Source organism: Danio rerio, chromosome 25 (assembly GCF_049306965.1).
Source record: "Danio rerio strain Tuebingen ecotype United States chromosome 25, GRCz12tu, whole genome shotgun sequence".
NCBI classification, from domain to species: domain Eukaryota; kingdom Metazoa; phylum Chordata; class Actinopteri; order Cypriniformes; family Danionidae; genus Danio; species Danio rerio.
In genome coordinates, this window is record NC_133200.1 from 29,970,278 (window position 1) to 29,984,981 (window position 14,704).

The 14,704-nt window shown below is 34.9% G+C and overlaps 1 protein-coding gene across 3 annotated transcripts in view; it reads right to left on the reverse strand.

The window, feature by feature from the left end:
* Positions 1 to 6,058: 6,058 nt before the first annotated feature.
* Positions 6,059 to 14,704, reverse strand: part of si:ch211-91p5.3 — a 36,933-nt gene continuing 28,287 nt past the window's right edge. For 2 of the 3 annotated variants that reach the window (XM_689352.9, XM_073943234.1), the window contains exons 14-20: positions 13,623 to 13,859; positions 13,389 to 13,538; positions 13,069 to 13,275; positions 12,400 to 12,543; positions 10,264 to 10,566; positions 10,031 to 10,168; positions 6,059 to 7,041 (exon numbers count right to left, since the gene is read on the reverse strand). In XM_689352.9, coding sequence (XP_694444.6) covers positions 6,953 to 7,041; positions 10,031 to 10,168; positions 10,264 to 10,566; positions 12,400 to 12,543; positions 13,069 to 13,275; positions 13,389 to 13,538; positions 13,623 to 13,859 — 1,268 coding nt within the window. In that variant the 3' untranslated portion in view covers positions 6,059 to 6,952. Of the gene's footprint in view, positions 7,042 to 10,030; positions 10,169 to 10,263; positions 10,567 to 11,472; positions 11,669 to 12,399; positions 12,544 to 13,068; positions 13,276 to 13,388; positions 13,539 to 13,622; positions 13,860 to 14,704 lie in introns of those variants that run through there. The other variant, XM_068217544.2, reaches the window with a different exon arrangement.

The following is a 14,704-nucleotide window of genomic DNA, read 5'->3' on the forward strand; positions in this document are numbered from 1 at the left end:
GTAATTTTATGGTTTTTGTTTGGCAGCCGTAGCTGCCAGTCATTTGACCTTTTTTATGATTTTTTTACAGTGAGTAGAAAAATCAGTCCTGCAATTCTTGTCCAATCAAATCGCACATAGAAAGTAAATCGCATCATACTGAACAACCTCAAGACATGGTAGCTATATAAATGCGTCAAACTGTTTAAAAGCATTAAAAGTGTCCAAGGAGATGGCCAAAAATTTTACACACACTGACCCAGAGACAGTTTAGATAAAATTGCCAAATAGTCTTAGTGTGCTTTCACACTTAGACTTTTGTTTTGAAACCTGACGCCTCTCCCCAGTAAGCGTGTTTCGTTTGGCGTATGTGAATCTAGCAATCACGCTTGAATCCAAATCAATCAGTCCGAGATGAGGTGGCCTCAACTCAATTGAAACAAACTCTGAAGCAGATCCATTGTAGTGAGAAAGCATTATGATCCGAACCAGGCTATATCACAGTGTATTATGGTTATATAATAGGCATATATGGCTATATAAAGAGAAAATTATGAGTAGGGCGGGATGTAATTCTTACGGTAAATGACAATTTCATGTCAAATATGAAAGTGAAAGCATGCTATCTATTAACGAGAGCTGTTTATCCATTAGGAAAATTGACTGAACAGCAGCCTTGGTTTAGCCTTTCAGTTATTTCTCTCTATAATGCATACATGCTATGTATGAGAAGGTCTTATCTCTTTTTATTTTTATTTAGTGAAGATGTCATTGGGTGTCACCATTTAAAATTAAAGTTCAGCTTTTCGCTTAAAATGTCTTATTGCTCATCGTCATGAATTAAAAAAGGACACATGACAGCTGAGTGGGGCTCTGCAAAATAAACCCTGAAACTCTGACTAATGTGAGAAGTGTTTACTCCCACGTGACTTCTTTTAGGTCTTTTGGTCCGTTTAGAAACTTTGCTTTGTGAAAGAGAACCGCACCAAGAACAAAGACCAACAATGTAACAATTTTAATCCCTGTTTCGGAACAAATTAATCAATTCACAGGTGTGAAAGCCCCCCTAAACAAAAACTAAATGTACTACAGAATGTTACGTTTACACACACCAGCACATAATGCATATACAGCCTAATACTCACTACTCTTAAGTACTTTGGTCATGTTTTATTTTAATGGTCCGTTTGTTGAATTTAAGTTACATTGCAACTATTTATCATTAGATTATAAGTAGACTGTTAGGTTTAGGTTAGGTTGGAGTTAGGGTAAGTTGAAATGTACCTGCAAAGTTTCTTATAGTCAGATATCTGTTTAGCAGCAGTATCAACAGATTAAGCAGACAGTCTACTGATACTTAAATGGACCATAAAAATAAAATGTTACCCTACTTTTAAAGTGGGTACTTTTTTTTTCAAGATTTTTTTGGCCTTTTTGCCTTTATTAGATAGGACAGTATTGAGACAGGAAGCGAAGTGGGAGAGAGAGAGAGGGGGTAGGGTAGGGAAATGTCGTCGAGCTGGGATTCAAACTCACGACACCCTGACATGCTATTGCACCATATGTCGGCACTACATTTTTGGGCAAGTAATGGTTCTTTTACTTGTGTATAATTTTTCAGTATTCTTTCCACCACTGTTGCTATGTGACAAAATCGACCCTCCATAAGCTACAGAATCTCATTTCACAACGTCCCATTTGCTCTTTAAAGAATAGAAGCGTTTTTAGACTAAAACTGTTGGCATAGATTGTAATTGCCCAGTGTGTGCAGTATATGAAATTCTTTACAGAATATATAGTTTCAGTCTTTACAATATTTTTACATGAATGAGGGTGCTCCTAAAAATCATCCAACTTCCCCATATTCCCAATAAAATGATCATGTTCTAAGAATATGCTTAGCTCAGCACCAAGAAACACACTTGATATTCGTTCTTGTGTTTGAACAGTTGTAAAAACACAGCCGTCCTTCTTACGGTAACGCGATATGATTGCTGTTATGGATAGTAAATCCACTGAAGTAGACAGTTTCTGTAATGTCAGGTGGATTAACTTTTCAGACACAAACGTTTAGACTACATGACAGGGTGGGAGCAAGTACCTCTGGCATTTGCATGGGACCACCTGCCTGTTTCTTCCTTTCATCCCTCGGCATGTTTTCACACATTCAAACCCATTCCTACAGCTTTAATATTTCCTTTCAAATACAATAACAGTTTTTTTTTCCTTTAAAAGAAGGCGTTTTGGCATTTCTAAAAGCCTAATAGTGCATTCCTGTCAGTATTTATCTGATTTTGTTACCCACACATGGAAGGGAATTAAAGACCAAAGCAAGTTCTCCTTCTCTGCATGCAAAACATGAAAATTGCACACTTCAACGGTTTTTGGCACCACAGACAGATTAAGGACTGTGGTTAGATTGCACATTCTTATGTAACAGTAACAGGGGGTAGAGCTAGACTAAAATAAATGGAGTGTGACAAAGGTGTATATTGTTACTGTAGAATATATCAGTTTTGCAGATCTTTTATGAGTTGTGCTGAGAATTTACTGTATATGGTAGGCCAGGGTATGTATCCACCAGGTTTGGATCTAATCTTGAGCTTGGCCCTCCTCCCGAAGTAGTCAGCCCACCCTGAGAGTGCTATGGTCCCATAAAAAATAAAATTAAAAAAAGATGAACTAGATCGGAGGTCTGTTTCACAGCTTCATGTCTTGGAAGGTGCAAAATCTGCAATGGCAGAACATCAGAGATGAAAAAAAACAAATCTTCGGTGCATTACTATACACATAATAGAACATTTAGTAGAATGGTTCACCACAAAACGCTCTGTGAATTTATACTAATCCTCTTGATTTTTATTTTTTTTATGTCGATTGCAAAATTATATTTAGCTATATAAAGCTGCTCATAACCAAAGTGAAAGGAGACCACAAATATTGTCAGTAGACCAGAATAATTAGATTTTTCTGTGTGTTCTGACATATGATAGTTTTATGTATTGTAACAAACAAACAAACAAACAACATAGAAGCTGTTAGAAATATGCAAGCTGCAAAATATGTTTCCACATTGAACATGTTGCACTTCTATTTGTGACAATAGTCACATAGCAAGAAATGCAATGCTTAGTCAGGATTATATATGATCAGAAGCGACAGTTCACAGTACAAGAGATTTGTGGAGTGACTGCACACTCTTAGAAATAAAGGTACACGGGATGTCACTGGGGTGGTACCTTTTCAAAAGGTACAAATTTGTATCTAAAAGGTCCATAATAATACCTCAAGGGTACATACTGGTACCTAAAAAGTACAAAAATGTTCCTTTTAAAATTTGTTGGTAGTAATATTTACTTTTGAGGTACCAATATGGAACCTTCAAGTACAAAGTTGTACTTTTTAAAAAGGTACCACCACAGTGACAGCCCATGTATAGATTTGTGGGTGCAAATGCCTTGTTGGTGCCAGAGGTAAGAGGAGAATGGCCAGACTAGTTCAAGCTGATAGAAAGACAACTTAAATAACCACTCGTTACAACCGAGGTATGCAGAAGAGCATCTCCAACCTGAGAAAACGTAAGTATTTTATGTTTTGTCAGTTTAGTGGCAATTTAGTATGAGCTCAATCGATTTTAAAAGGAGGCGTGGCACCCAACCCAACCCCACCCCTAAACCAACCGTCATTGGGTGATGAGCAAATCATTCAAAATTGTATGAATTAGATCATACGAATTCATACAAATTAGCTATTAAATCAAAAAGTTACGAATTGCCATGAGATTGCGTTGACATCTCTGAACGCACAACACATTAAAACGTGAGGCGAATGGGCTACAGCAGCAGAAGACCACACCGGGCTCCACTCCTGTCAGCTAAGAACAGGAAACTGAGGCTACAATTTGCACAAGCTCAACAAAATTGGACAATAAAAGATTGAAAATACGTTGCCTGGTCTGATGAGTCTTGATTTCTGCTGGGACATTCAGATGGTAGGGTCAGAATTTGGCGTCAACTACATGAAAGCATGGATCCATCCTGTCGTATCAACGATTCAGGCTGGTGGTGGTGGTGTAATGATGTGGGGGACATATTCTTGGCACACTTAAAGCCTATTGGTATTAATTGAGCATCATGTCAATGCCACAGACTGCCGGATTATTGTTGCTGAGTGTACCCATCTTCTGATGCTACCTCCAGCAGGATAACACGCCCTATTATAAAGTGTGAATCATCTCAGACTGATTTCTTGAATGAGTTCACTGTACTCAAATGGCCTCCACAGTCACTAGATCTCAATCCAATAGAGCACTTTTGGGATGGAGAGATGTAGTGGAATGTGAGATTCACATCATAGATGTGCTGCCGACAAATCTGTGTCATACTATCATGTCATTATGGACTAAAATCTCTGAGGAAAAGGGGGTCCAACCTGGGAGTAGAAAAATGTACATAATAAAGTGGGCTGTGTATTTTTGTTCTTTTTTTGTTCTTTTTTCTCTATTGATTTTATTTATGCATATAATATGCTTATTATATTTTATGCAGATTCGCTACCCTACAAAATGATCCCAATCATTCTTACCGAATGAAGTTGTTCCAAATAGAGCTATTCCACCTGGAATTCTTAGCACTATAATGTATATCATAAAAAAAAAATATATATATATATATAAAAATATTGTCTTAAAAATAACTTAACAAAAAAGACTAAATTACCAAATGAATCTGAGTAAAATCTACAATTTTATATGAGGGCGTCATGGTGGCGCAGTGAGTTGCACGATCGCCCAACAGCAAGAAGGTCGCTGGTTCGAGCCTTGGCTGCATCAGCTGGCATTTTCTTTGTATGTTCTTCCCGTGTTCGCATGGGTTTCCTCCAGGCAATCCGGTTTCCCCTACAGTCCAAATACATGTGGTACAGGTAAATTGGGTAGGCTAAATTGTCCGTAGTGTATGTGTGTGAATGAGTGTGTATGTTTCCCAGTGATGGGTTGCAGCTAGAAGGCATCCGCTGCGTAAAACATATGCTGGATAAGTTGGTGGTTCAATCTGCTGTGGTGACTCTAGATTAATAAAGTAATTAGCCGAAATTAAAATGAATTAATTATATATATATATATATATATATATATATATATATATATATATATATATATATATATATATATATATATATCTGTAAATTTGATATAAATCTATATAAATAATGTAACACTGATGTGTTAGCAATCAAAGCCAGCAAACAGCAACTCTTTGTAAATCTCCTTTACACAATATTTTTTTAAATCCTTATTTTATCGAATGAACAGAAGCATATATAATTAGAAAATTATTATTATTAACAATAATTATATAAAACATATAACTCACATACGAGTGTCACATTTAGCATGCAGGAACAACACAAAAACAAAACAAGTATAAAAAAAACACACATCGTCATGAACAGCCACATGGACACGGTGTATCCTACAGTGCTTTTAACTTGCATATCATGTATGGAATTCATAATTAATTGTACAATTTTCCATTCCATTCAAATATAAAATGTGTAAAACGTGTTTGCACATTAACAATTTCCTCTCAATGGTAAAAGCTATAATAGATGAATAAGCAAAAGACAATACTGTATGAAGTTGGCAAGAACTAGGTGTTAAGAATGTCCAGAAAGAACATCCCGACCCTGGAAAAAAAAACCTGAGATGCATTCCTTCTCTCCCCATATACAACTTTCAGACTAGCGTTTCAATGCCACCTAGTGTTCAGTTCACATATTAACCCCTCACTGTTACGTTACATAGTGAGTCTTTTTGCATAGGTTGTGGTAAAAAGCAAGTTTTTCATTGTATTTAATGCTGTCTGATAAATCAAAACTGGCCATAATTTAACTACGCATGGAAGGTAGCATCTCCTTTTTGAACCAGTATTCTAAATATATTTGTAATTACTTGTTACATGTAATATATGCTGCCATTTTTCCAAAATTAAGAGGTTTATTTTATTTTGATAACTTACCTGTTAGATGTTATCCAGCATATTGTTTGGCAGCTTATATAAATTAAAATGTGCACATCAAATACTGATTTGAGGGATCATTTTATTTTAAATATAGGGAATACAGAAAACATGTTATAATGTACCATTCATCCAACAATTGCAATGCAAAACTACCGAAGAACAGTATAATAAATTAATAAATACATACATCATTATTAAATTGCAAATTTGGTCACAATTTAGTTTTTGTAAACTTTCTTTTTGTAAACAGCCTTCAAAATGTACAAACCTCAGCAAAATCTCAATAATAATAAAATGGCCTTGAGAATCCACCATAAATAAATGCTGATGATCCATAATAATTTTGTAAGATCAGCCAAATGGTTATGAAGAGTAGTGTTTTTCTTCAAATTAATAGATTATAATACTACTCTATTTGGAAACTATGACAAGTAGCTTTTCAGCAAATACAACATCACATCAAGTACAATTTGGAAAAATAAATTAAGCATTTGTTCTCAATCCAGTTATACTGAATGTGTTATTAATATATTCTAGTTGATTCAAATGGGTTTAATGCAGTGATTTACTGACTTTTTGAATCCAAGAAATCTTTTTATCCTTCCTATTTACTCTGTTTCCTACGTTTAGTTGTTATAATAGTTAAAAATCTCTCAATAATTTAATTATTTCATGTTTTACATCTTTGACAACTCAACTTGTTTATTAATTGGTATACCTTTAAAATACTTTAATTCAGTAACATTTTTTGTTGATTTAAATCCCACTACCATGTCCAATAACAAGAATACATGTACAGTAAACGTACTGCCTAAATGTTCATACTGTATATTATTGTTTTTAAAATATAATCGCATATATGTTCCAATTGAAACCAGCGTTAAGCACCTCAACCAAGTCAAGTTACAGTAGATTTTTCCAACAAACAGTGCTTTTTTTATCTTGCATGGATTTCAGTAGTTTTTTTCATCCAGAAACTGAAATCTGTTCTTCAGCACTTCAAGAAGTTTCATCTTTGCAGTTTCCCAATTTTCCTCCCAGTCTAGAAATCAAACAATCATATTTTATTTAAGTGCAATGTTTAAATATTTAATATTTAATATCCTATACAAACACTGTCAACGTAAGCAGCAGTACACACTTTACAGTTGAGGACCTGAACTAGTTTACTGGTTAGAAAAATTGTTTTCAATGGTTATTAGGTCCTACTTTATATTAAGTGTCGCTTATACCTGTGAACTTACATGGTAACAAGATGTGTAGGTAGTATGAAACTACTGTGTATGTACACACTGGTACATAGTATTTACTTGTGTAATACTGGTGTAAATACACACGTAACAACACACCAGAGTATGTGCAAGTTCAAATGTGTAACACTAAAAAAGTACACATCTGTAACAAAAATTACATAAGTGTATTGTGTAACTACAACATGGGCAAGTGTTTTTCCAACTTCCACACATGTTTGCATACCATGCACTTCTGAACACTGTATTAGAATAAGAATGGCAGAACTAACACTGCATTAGAAGGTTTCACCTTGTGATGCCAGTGTAATTACAGGGTCAATCCTCAGGAGCTGTCCACTCAATATAAAGTGTAAAAAGGTCACAAATTACTGTGTAATATATAAAACCTACAAGTGTTTAAAAAAAGCAAATCTCTGGCAAAAAAAAAAAAAAAAAAGTATAAAGGTATATAGAAATATACAAATGCCTTATGTTTATATGTAGTTTTAGGGTAAATTTTAGAATCACATCAGTAATTCGCATTAAAGGTGTAGTTTATCAAAGATTGTGTTATTAATGTCCTGTTTCACATTTCAACATACACATACTATTGTGTTGTTACATGTGTGTAGTTACACCAGTATTCCACAAGTAAATACTATGTATCAGTGTTTAAATACGCTGTAAATACAAACTACTTACACATCTAGTTACCATGTAAGTTCACAGGTATAAGCGACAATTTAAGTGGGACAGGTTTTTAATATTAATCAAATATAATTTAATTTTAGGGGTTCAATAAGATTTTATACTTTATAATCAGCAGATGCACATTAAATTGATCAAAGGTGACAGTTATTACAGTACATTTGTAATGTTAAAATAAGAATGACTTCTGTTCTGTTGAACTTTGTTTATGAATCTTGAACAAAACATGGTTGAAGTCTTTCCATGATGATCATCTTTTCAACAACAACAACAACAACAACAACAACAACAATAATAATAATAACCATGATAATAGTGATGATGATGACAATAATAATATTTTTGAGTAGCAAATAAGCATGTTACAATAATTTCTGAAGGATCATCTGATGCTGAAAATGCAGCTTTGAAATCACAGGAAGGAATTACATTTCACAACGCTATTACTGTTTTGACGTTTTATGATCCAATAAATACAACCTTGTAGAGCAAAGAGTAAATATATAAACCTCCTAAGGAAACACATGAAATAAAGTATAAAGAAAATATGTATATAGCAAAAAAATTAAGTTTAAAGAATATAAAATATAAAGTATATACACTATATACAGGGCTGGATTAACATAAGGGCTAGGTTGGGCTGAAGCCCAGGGCCCATAAAAAAGAGGCCCTTGATTAGCTAAGGAATTAATTTGAGGGATGACATGGAAAACAACTATTTGTGTTATGCTTTCGCATGCCGATAATATGAAGAGTTCCTTTCAGCTCACTAATGTTAAAAAACAGTGGCTAAATTATGGCTAGGAGTGGTTGTAGCCCAAACTGTATTTCAAATAGCTCTGTTTTAGTCTCCAGTAAGGGTGACCAGGCATCTGTTTTTTTTTTTTTTTTTTCCCAGCAAAGTCCCTTATTTCCCAGGACAGTTCTTTATTTCAGCCCAAACGCGATAACGGTCCAGTCAAATGTAGGCTAACCAAGTGCATTATAAAACAAAAAAAAAATCAAACAATATCTGTTGATAACGTGCAGTAAGAAAAGCTAGGAAATGCAAAATCCTGCTGTTTGATGGACTCGTATCTGAACCGATGTCCCGGTCGCGCTCTCTTGTGCAAACAAATAAAAAAGTCTACACAACAAGTTTTGGGAAAAGTTAGTTTAGAAAGTAATGCATTACATTATTAAGTTGCTCCACAAAAAAGTAACTAGTCGCGTTACTTAGAGTAGTTACTTTTTATAGTAGGTAATGCGTTACATTACTTTTGAGTTACTTTAGCATAAATTTTTCTGACCTGACTGAGGCTTGATTTCTTTAAGAACTTGCAGGGGAGGTGTTTACTTTTTTTTTAACAACACACTGTATAACCTTCACTTACCTTTAAATAACATAAAAATATTTTTGTAGGATAATGTTATCTTCAGAGAACTTCCCGATCCCAGAGTTTTACATGCCGTATATACAGATTAATGAAAGTTTAAAGCAATGCGTTTGTTGGATTGGTACTTTTTGTCTTATTAAAAAGTAAAATCACAGTCCATTCAGATAATCCTCTTTTTCTTTTCTTCAGTGTGCTCAAAATAAAGAGAGAATATTTCAATTGCAGAAATGTAAGGCTCTGCTGTCTACATTTCTAACTGTTCCTGCAACCTCTAATTGTGTGGGATTTAACATGACTACGATTATTTTAACAAAGGTAACAATAAAAGGTACACAAAGGTAATAATAAAATTAAAAAAAAAAAATATATATATATATATATATATATATATATGTATATATATCTTTAAAAGCCATTCTTCTATTTTATTATTACCTTTGTGAGGCAATAAAATAAATAGGGCCCTTAGATTTGCAATAACCACAGGGCTCAATATGTTCTTAATCCAGTCCTGACCATATAAAGTATATTGTAATGCTTCATTTTTGTGTTCACACAAGACATTTTGTGAGAACACTTTTTTTTTCGGAGGATGGTAATAAATATGTATTTTTTTGAGAAAAGTACCTTATTAGTAATTAAATATTTATATACAATGAAATTGTATTAAATATTCATTGTTTTGGAAGTGTCCGTGACATGTAAGAATGCTTACCTGGACTGCAGCTGGTTATTTGAACAGAGAAAGTAGCCTTTGCTCCAGTCACTTCTGTGTCCTCAAACACTGGTTTTGGCGGGCTATTCTTTGTGAACCACACATCCAATTGGTTTTTCAAATTTGCGTTGTTTGCATCTGCATAAATTACAGAACAGAATTGAAATCACTGAATTAAAATAAAAAAATAAGCTTTAAAAAAGACAAACTTGTTGAAATTCTATTGCTCTGACCTGTTTCTATCCCTAGCAGTCCCAGTATTCGTGCACTGAGATGATTTCGAGCTGCTTTCTTCGTACTTTGGCATGTGCACTTCATTGTATAGTCACAGAAAGACAGCTGGACACAGGCCTTGTTCATAACAACCAGGGAAACAATAGGATCTTTCTGACTGGCTCCCTTTAGGATAGAGCTCAACTGATTCAGAACCTCTTCAGGATGATCAGCTCCAGGTAGGGAAGGATAATTAAAAAGTGGTGATAGAAAACGTAAGGCTTTCTGGAGAGCAAGCAACTTGGCTTCATCCTCTGAGGACCCTAAAAAGAACCATGTCATGTTTAATGTGGTTAATGCGTTAAGGTTATATATTTGTGGCACACTTACAGAGTATATGCCTGCTATGCAATAAAGATGTGCTTTTTTTTTTTTTGCAAACAAAATAAATTAGATTTATTAAAATTTTAATCGGCTAAAATGCATCCTTTTGCAATACTTACTAAACCAATGTCAGATTTCTGTTCCATAGACATTTATTTAGATGTTTTGCTGTTTTCTTCAGTCCTTGTGTTTTTTTCCAATTTCTTTTTGCTTTTAAATTGCCTTAATTTCATTAAGGTTCTGTCTTTGTTTCTATGGTCACTGGTTATGTATTTTTAGGTAAAACACCTATTTTTTGTTTTACCTCTTATTTCCAATGGCATTTAACACCGGATCTACCAGAATTCTATAATTATTAGACCAGCCATGGTCATTCACATAAGACTCATTTATTCATTCATTTTCTTTTGAGGTTAATCTCTTTATTAATCAGGGATTACCACAGCGAAATGAACCACCAACTTATCCAAAATATGTCTTACGCAGTGGATGCCCTTCCAGCGGCAACCCAACACAGGGAAACACCCATACACTCTTGCATTCATACACATACACTATGGCCAATTTAGCTTATTCAATTCACTTGTACCACATGTTGTTGGACTGTGGGGGGAACCAGAGCACCCAGAGGAAACTCACGCGAACATATGGAGAACATGCAAACTCCACACAGAAATGCCAACTGACCCAGCCGGGGCTCGAACCAGTGACTTGTTGGAGTGAAAGCGAATGGCTGTCCATTGGATGGTATTGCTGTTGTGATGGCAAGCAGCTGCTTTGTTTTTTATTTATTTATTTAAAAAGTGCATTAAAGCTGAGAAACAACCAGAAAGACGACAATAAAATACTTTCTATCACAATCATCAGCACTTTTAATAGTTTATTTTATAGACTTATAATGTGCTGTTGTTCTCTTGGATTTTTCATTCCAAAATGGCCACCACACCATCTAGTGGCTGTTTCCCATATTGCACTAGAGTGTCGCCTCTTGGTGATTCTATCCTCTTTGCCGCTGTCTGGCTTTTAATGGTCCTCTTAGATCTGAAACTCAGGATCCTTCAATGAATGCCTCTGATAAGGGTCAATTTGGTAATAGTGGTGTTGAGACTTGTACACATCAACTTCTAATGTAGTTCACACTGCACAATTTTAGCCCCAATTTCCACTTACAAACTCACATAGTGTGTATTGTGTAGCAATCTGATCCCGATAACTGTATATATTTCACAGGGTGAATATCTGGATCTGTCTACAACTCTGTGTGCTTCAATTTTAAATGTATGTGATGACCTAAAGCTATAGTGATATGGTCCGTTTTTCTTTTTCCACTGCAGTACACAAAAATTGAATCGCAAGCTTCTAGTGAGTATTTTTCAAAAAATTTAAAAATTAACACACTGAATCCAGAGCTATGGTTTCTTATGTGATCATATTTTCTATACTATTACTGTTTGAAACATAGTTGAATGATAGACCAGATTCTTCTTGAAATGCACTGCACTATGTTACCTCAGACAGTTATGAAACAAAAAAGGACAAAGATCCACCAACTCTGAAAAGTGTTGAGAGTATTCCTAACAGTGGGTTTTGTACTGCATCACAACAAGTCAAGAAAAACAAGCAGAAACTACTCTAAATGCAGCACTTTATGTTTGTTATATAATTAAAGAGCTGGATTTAGATCCATTACTCATAATTTTTTCCTAAATCGTTATGTATTCCAAACTTTTAAATAAGTACCAGTTATTGTGACATCAGACAAAAATACTAACCTTCTCCGTCATAGTCAACTGTGTAATTTATGTTCTTTAGTGAACAGTAAAACAACTTTGAAGAACCTTCAACATCTTCCTGGGGGAGAGGAAGAGAATTCTGAGAAAAACGCATCTTCACCATAGCAATCGATGTCTTTTCATCTTGAATTCAAGGCAAAGAAATAAGCATTAGTTGAAGGGTCATTCATAAAAATACATTTCATTAAATAGTTAAATGGCTCAAAAATGAAATTGAGATTATTTATTGCTCACCCTCCTTCATGTCAACACCTTAGACCCTTGTTCATTTTCAGAATACAAATAAAGATATATTGGATAACATCTCCCTGATCTCTCTCTCTCTGTAGACCATCAAAAACATCTTTATAACAGATCATATGCCTTCAGTGGTTCAGTCAGATTATAAACAAGCTACAATAATTCTTTGGTTTGAACCACTGTAGACACATGGACTGTTCAGAGGCATTTTTGTATCTCTCTGGACTATGGAGGATCAGCATGCTCTCAAATTTCATCTTAATTTGTGTTCTGAAGATGAACATGGGTCCCAGGGGGTTGAAACAACATAAGGGTGAGATGTAATCATTGATGTAACTGTAATCTTTTGGGTAAAATATTCCTTTCAGGAACAGCTAGCTATAAGCAAATTTAAATAGACAAATATACCTGTATTATTCAGAATTGATACTGCACAGCCAAACAACAGGTAGGTTTTTCGAATGGCTTCTTTCTTCGTGTCATAACCTTGCTTGTTAGCACAGGTAAATTCTTCCAAATTGATTTTCACAGTACATTTAAAACCCTGATCACACTTCACGTTCTCCACCTCGACATGTGGCATCAGGTTGTATACACGAAGCAGCTCGTTTATTTCTGTAAAATACATAAACACATACAAGTATATGAGTACACTGCAAAAAAATAAAGCAAATCATTTTTTATTTTTATGTTACTGTGCCCATTTACAAAAAGAACATTGTCTTTACCTGGACAATCAATCCTGGGCTTTTTCCTCATTGAGGCTACAGAACTGTCTAGAGAAACATTAACTGACTCTTGGCATATTGGGAGCTGCACTGATGTGGAGATGCTTTCAAACTCAACATTTTCCATCACTGATGATTGACTGATAGATACTAAGAAATCATTTAAAAAGTTATTTTCCAAATTTCAGTGACAAAGTAGATTGTTAATATTGGTAATTTCCTAGCTGTACGTACAGTTTGAAAGTATTGGGGTCATGCCGCCAGTCCCAGGCTCTTCCCTGATTTCACCTTTATGCTCTTTAGTATCGTAGATGGGATTACTGTGACCCAGTGACTCTAGAAACTCCTTCAAAACACCTTTGAAGTTCTGCTTATCGTCTGATACAGGAGCACAGTTGAAGATCCCCGATAGACGATCAAGAGCAACACTAGCTGCCTGTTGCTCTGCCTGTTTCTTCTTGGTGGAACCATCTAAACATTGGAAGAAATATTAGCTTATATTAGGTCTTTGGGTCTGCAAATAGTAATTTAACAAAAAGTGAAAAGTTTACATTATATATATATATATATATATATATATATATATATAAATATATATATATATATATATATATATATATATATATATATATATATATATACACACATACATACACACACCGGTCACTTTATTAGGTACACCTTACTAGTACTACTTCTTTGGACCCCATTTTGCCTTCAGAACTGCCTTTGTGGCATAGATTCATCAAGGTACTGGAAATATATCGCAGAGATTTTAGTCTTGGTTGATATTATAGCATCACGCAGTTGCTGCAGATTTGTTGGTTACACATCCATGTTGCAAATCTCCCATTCCACTACATCCCAAAAGTGCTCTATTGGATTGGGATCTAACGACTGTGGAGAGCAAGAAACCATCAATCTGAGATGATTTGCACTTTATGATATTGTGCATTATCCAGCTGGAAGTAGCCATCAGAAGATGGGTACACTGCTGTCATGAAGGGATAGACATGGTCAGCTATAATAGTAAGGTAGGCTGTGGCATTGACATGATGCTCAGTTGGTACTAATGGGCCCAAAGTGTGAAAAGAAAATATACCCTACACCATTACACCACCACCAGCAGCCTGAACTGTTGATACAAAGCAGGACGGATCCATGCTTTCATGTTGTTGATGCCAAATTCTGACCCTACCATCCGAATGTCGTTGCAGAAATCAAGACTCATCAAACCTGGCAAAGTTTGTGTGTGTGAGCCTGTGCGAACTGTAGCCTGTTTCCTGTTCTTAGACAGGAGTGGCAACTGGTGTGGT